Source organism: Haematobia irritans, chromosome 4 (assembly GCF_050003625.1).
Source record: "Haematobia irritans isolate KBUSLIRL chromosome 4, ASM5000362v1, whole genome shotgun sequence".
Taxonomy (NCBI): domain Eukaryota; kingdom Metazoa; phylum Arthropoda; class Insecta; order Diptera; family Muscidae; genus Haematobia; species Haematobia irritans.
Genome location: NC_134400.1, coordinates 71,823,499 through 71,829,823, shown reverse-complemented (window position 1 = coordinate 71,829,823; position 6,325 = coordinate 71,823,499). Strand labels below are relative to the sequence as shown.

At 43.5% G+C, this 6,325-nt stretch overlaps 1 protein-coding gene across 1 annotated transcript; it reads left to right on the top strand.

Moving 5' to 3' along the window:
• The first annotated feature begins 321 nt into the window (after positions 1-321).
• LOC142235568 (uncharacterized) lies at positions 322-5,577 on the top strand. Its single transcript, XM_075306829.1, has one exon. It carries the CDS (start codon positions 322-324, stop codon positions 5,575-5,577), a length of 5,256 nt encoding a protein of 1,751 aa, XP_075162944.1.
• Positions 5,578-6,325: the final 748 nt, after the last annotated feature.

Sequence of the window (6,325 nt, the reverse complement as noted above, 5' to 3'; positions counted from 1 at the left end):
ATTTCTGAAACTCGAGATATATTTTACTTTGTGTTTTACAAATAATCCATTATTCATTGAAGCGATAAATTCTACAAATCGCTGTCCTCTAACCTACAAGGGAATATCCTCATCGATTTCGATTAGACCTAAGGTCGGAAATAGCCAAGTAGGTGGTGGTGCTTTTTTTGGTCGGTGTTGTTGATGTGATCATTCCCGTAACTTCAGCCATTTCAAGTGAAAGTTAGTTGGATCAGAGATATTCTGTCTTTCGTGGTCTCAGCGCTTCTATCAGTGTTTATTTTACTTTTCCCAGAACTATCGGGGTCGCCCTTTGTCGATATGTCTCTCGATCGGTATATCCGCTTGTCAGATAGACTGGTTGAATTCGAAGCCAGCCTTAAGGACAAGAGAACACCACTCACCTCCAAGTTTATTATTGAAGCCCATAAGGTTGAGGCTAAAGACCTATGGGAACGTTTAAAGCCTGCTTACGAGGAGTGCCTCGCCGACATTGAGCATGAGGCGGCTGATGACGCTCAAGATCCTGGGGGGAGCTCGAAGGATATCGAGGAAAGGGCATCAGTAAATGCCGCTGAGATTGAGATGGTGAAGTCCAAGTATAACAGTGCCTTTGCGACTTATTGTCGCTGTGTGGAACACTTGGGGGTATTGCTGCAGGAGATAGATATCCCGACGTCCAACGTAGCTCCAGCGCAAACCCAAGGGTTCAGACTACCACCCTGCGAAGTTCCAATATTTAGCGGGGACTACTCTTCTTGGCCCACTTTCCGCGATATGTTTACCGCGGTGTGCATACGGAATCCAAGGCTTAGTCCGGTTGAGAAACTGTTCCATTTGAGTCAACGGACAAAAGGGGAACCCCACGATATTGTTGGGAAAGTGCCACTAACCAATGAGAATTTTCCTATAGCTTGGGGGAATTTAACCCAACGATACGAAAATAAACGAGTTTTAGTAAACATCCAACTAAAGACTTTGTTTAACCTAGCTCCTATCCAGTCCGAATCCTCTACATCCATCAAAAGCTTACAGAGGGATATAAATGGATGTATATCCTTGTTGAAACTGTATGGAATTGATGTCGAGAGTTGGGATCCTATTTTTGTTTTTGTGTGTTGCAATAGGCTTCCAGATGTCACCCTTACGTTATGGGAGCAGACCCTGGACGACAAGACACAGCTACCAAAATGGACTGACCTTAATACCTTCCTGACGAATCGTCACAGGACCTTGGAGTCTGTGTCAGAAATTCGTAGGAAGGATTTGAACTCAAGACAGCCCTCAACCAATAATTCTTGCCCGAAGATTGGTGGCAAGACTGTGAAGACCTTTCAAAATAAAGTAACTGAATCCTCGTGTCGTCTATGTTCGAATGGAAGCCATGCTTTCCGGAAATGTCCAAAGTTTTTGGATATGACTCCAAACCAACGGCTTAAAGAAATTAAGAGGTTTAAGCTGTGTTTGAACTGTTTTTCCAAGGTGCATTCGGTAAACAATTGCACTAGCAAATACACCTGCTTCAAATGTAGTAAACGCCATAATACACTCCTTCATCGAGAGCAGGCTTCCTCAAACCCCAAGGCTACATCGGCCACTACTCCTTCTCCAGCTCCCACAGATAACAAATTATCTTCTATACAGTCCACTAGTAATGACAGAGGGGTAGTACAAACATGTTTTTCCAGTCAATCGAAAGCTGTACTATTGGGTACGGCTATTGTAAAAATATGTCATAATGGTTTTTCCTACCTTGCTCGTGCCTTGGTGGATTCGGGATCGGAGGGCACTTTTATATCAGAGAGATTATTCCATAACCTACAACTTTCATTCAAGCGCACTTCCGCGACCATATCGGGCTTGAATAATACCACCTCCGCCTCAGTTCAAAGAGAATGTAGATTCATTTTGGCTTCCAACATTGATGAAGGGGTCGGGATACCCACTTCTGCCCTAGTTGTTCCCCATTTATCGGGGAGTCTACCTTCAAGGACAATTGATCCTTCATCTTTGACAGAGATTCCAAATATCCCCCTAGCAGATCCTCGATTTTTTGAAAGTTCGAGGATAGATCTGCTCATAGGTGGGGACTTACTTCCTTCCGTGATGTTGCCAGGTGTGCAACGACATGTCTGTGGAACTTTGGTTGCACAGGAGACTGTCTTTGGATGGGTTCTTACGGGCCCCATTCCAAGTGAAACGTCCAATGCATCTCCTCACATCGTGTCCTATTTTTGTGAAATCTCTCTAGATAAGGAGATTTCTCGCTTTTGGGAGTTGGAAGACCTTCCTCGAAAAACGTTTTTATCACCCTCTGAGCAATTTTGTGAGGATCTGTATGCTGCCACGACAACTAGGAACCACGAAGGCAGATACATAGTGAATCTTCCATTTAAGGAGGAATTTTCCCAGTCGATTGATATCGGTGAATCACGAAAATCTGCTATGGCTCAGTTCTTTAGAAATGAGGCGCGCCTTCTTCGGAATCCGGACTTCAAGATTGAGTATGATAGGGTTATAGAGGAGTACGGAACATTGGGTCATATGACTGTAGTGCAGTCTCTCAAATCTTCCGACTCTTCCAGACATTACTACCTGCCACATCACGCCGTTGTCAGGCCGGAGAGTAAGACTACAAAAGTCCGTGTAGTCTTTAATGCTTCTTCCCCTACATCAAACGGGTTTAGCTTGAATGATGTATTACACACAGGTCCTGTATTACAACAGGATCTTGTGGTACTCATTCTGAGGTGGAGATTCTTTCGTTATGTCTTCAACGGAGACATAACAAAAATGTATAGGCAAATCCTGGTCCATCCGGATCACAGGCCATATCAGCGGATACTATTTCGGCACGATCCAACTGACATTATCCATGATTACGAACTAAACACTGTCACATTCGGGGTTAACTGTGCCCCATTTTTGGCCATTAGGACGATTATTCAATTGGCAAATGACATTCGCTCTGAGTATCCCCTTGCATCCGATATATTGTTGAATTCGATGTACGTCGACGATGCTTTAGCAGGCGGTCATTCCATTTGTGACACGGTTAAGTCCAGGGATCAGTTGATAGCCGCATTGAACTCTGCCGGGTTTTCCATGAGAAAATGGACTTCCAATACGAAGGAAATACTTTCAGATCTTCTTCCGAGTCAGCTCCTTTCTGAGGATTTCCTGGAATTTGATGACCGAAGCACGACAAAAACGTTAGGCATACGTTGGAACGCTTCATCTGATTCCTTTTTCTTTTCCTCTATAGAATTCCCCGATATGTCCAATTATACCAAAAGGGAAGTTCTTTCAAGAATTTCTAGTCTTTTTGACCCTGCGGGATGGCTTGCCCCATGCGTGGTCATTGCGAAAATGATAATGCAAAGGATTTGGGCAGAAGGTACTAAATGGGATGAAGAAATTTCTCATGAATCATTGTCCCTGTGGAAAGCTTTTCAATCTTCATATCCTTTGATAAATTCTATTAAAGTTCCGCGGTGGTTTGGGTATACTCCATCATCCGATGTGCAGTTTCATGGGTTCAGTGACGCATCGGAAAAAGCTTATGCCGCAGTCCTGTATGTCCGTGTCGTTCAAGGTACATCCGTTTCTGTCCATCTTGTCGCATGTAAGACTAAAGTAGCCCCTCTTAAAACGATTTCGATCCCGAGACTTGAGTTATGTGGGGCAACACTTCTTTCGGAAATGATCGATCACTTTGTTCCCAAGCTAAATATTCCGAAATATTCGCTTTACTGTTGGACGGATTCAACAATTGTGTTGTCCTGGTTGAGTAAGCCTCCAAATTTTTGGTCCACTTTCGTGGCTAATAGGGTGTCAAAGATTTCTCAAGTCATATGTCCGTCGAACTGGCATCATGTAAGATCAGAACATAATCCAGCTGACATGGCTAGTCGTGGAGTGAGTCCACAGGGCCTTATAGATAATTTCATGTGGTGGAATGGTCCTCCATGGCTTAGTGACCCCGAGGAAAATTGGCCAAAATTCAACTGCCCTTCAACCGACACGATAGATATCGAGCGAAGAAATATTAAGGTCCATTTCTCATACTTCAAGGATTTTAGTGATGTGCTGGAAAGATTTTCCTCGTTGCCAAGGGCAAACCGAGTCATTGCTTATATTTATAGGTTTTTATTTAGCACCCATCCTAAGTTTCGTTCAAATTATCAAAGGGATTCAATAAACATTTCTACTTCTGAGATATTGATGGTTCATGACCGCCTCATTGCTGTTTCTCAGAAAGCAAATTTTCCAAATGAGTATTCGGCTCTATCTGCTAAGAAACCCATTGCTTCGAACAGTCCCATATTAAGTTTAAACCCATTTATTGATGCAGAGGGCATTATAAGAATAAGTGGCAGACTAGTATCTTCTCCAGTCTTGTCATACAACGAAAAGCACCCCATCCTACTCCCATATAACTGCCAGTTTTCTCGTTTATTAGTCAAGTTTATACACGAAGTTTCTATCCATGGAGGAAATCAATTGGTCTTGCGTCTCTTAAGATCCAAATATTGGATTATCAGGGCAAAAAACTTGATCAGAACCACAATTAATAAATGCAAACCATGCATCGTATATAAACACAGATGTCAGACACAGTTAATGTCCGCATTGCCCCCTGAAAGAACCGATCTTTCAAGACCATTTACCCACACTGGGGTGGACTTTGCGGGGCCGTTCGACATTAAACATTACACTGGTCGATGTTGTCGCATTACGAAGGGGTACGTATGCGTGTTTATATGCTTCTCAACCAAAGCAATTCATCTTGAGGCCACTTCCGATCTTTCTAAAGACACGTTTCTAGCCGCGTTCTCTCGATTTGCTTCCCGAAGAGGTTGTCCAGCCCATATCCATTCTGACAATGGTACCAATTTTGTTGGTGCCTCTAGATCTTTGGCGAAAGATTTTATTAAGACGTCGCATCTCGCTGTTCAGTCCAGGTATGGATTCCAGGGGATTACTTGGCATTTCATTCCACCTGGAGCTCCCCATATGGGAGGGCTTTGGGAAGCTGGCGTCAAAAGTTTCAAAAGCCACTTTCGCAAGGTGGCGGGGAACTTTAAGCATACATTTGAGGAGTTCCAAACTTTACTTGCAAGAATAGAAGCGTGCTTGAACTCACGTCCATTGTGTCCTTTATCCGATGATCCCTCTGATCTCGCTGCTCTTACCCCTGGTCATTTCTTAATCGGTACTCCGATATTAATGCCAGTTGATCCGGATGTCCGAGAATGTCAGGCGTCGTTGTTAAATAGGTGGCAACGATTGAAAGTTATCCATCAGCATTTTTGCCTCCGATGGAAGGAGGAATATCTGAAAGAGCTACATCAGCGCTACAAATGGAAAATGCCAAACGAGAACCTGCAAGATAATGCGATGGTTGTGGTGAAAGAAGAAAATATTCCTCCAAACGAGTGGCGTCTGGGCCGAATTCAAAAGGTTCGTCCAGGCTCTGACGGGCGAGTTCGAGTTGCTGACATTCTAACGGGCAGGGGGACTATAACAAGACCAATCTCGAAACTTGTTGTCCTCTTTAACGAATCTTCCCAATAGCTTGCTTTCATCCATTTTTAATGTTTTCCTCAGGTCCTAATAAACCATCTACGATGCGTAACAACACCAATCAAAGAGTTACTGGCTGCTATATTTGTCGCTTGTGCAGACATCCACACGCATTACGCAAGTGCAGGCGATTCTTAGAGATGAATACTGTACGACGCCTCCAGGTGGTCAACACATATGGCTATTGTAAAAATTGCCTAGCCCATAAACACTCACAAGGAAAATGTTTCACTACTACTGGATGTCGTTACTGCCATCAAAACCACCATAGTTTGCTGCACACACATAAGAGACTGCAGTCACAACAGCCATCATTACCGAAAGGAAAAGACAAACGTCACCGAAATCGGCCATCAAACGTAGTAATATCCAAGCGCCATGAAAATACATCATCCTGTAGAAAGCAATATGAAAATCCAAAATCCACATCAACTCTCTCACCTAGTAAGAAAGCAGCAACGCAATCCGCTTCCACCTCCCAAAGCGCATCATTGTCCACTCTCCTTAAGCAGAACAATGTCACCCTGCTCCCCACAGTTTTAGTCCGCATAATAGCCAAAAATGAGAGACATAAGGTACGATGCCTTCTAGACTCTGCGTCCAATTATAGCCGTATATCCTCGGCAGTGGTTAACAAGTTCCGTCTTACTACATATACACTCAACGATGAGACCTTTTGTCCTACCACTATGTCCTCCGTTTATGACTCTACTATAACAATCGAAGTCATTTTGCGGGT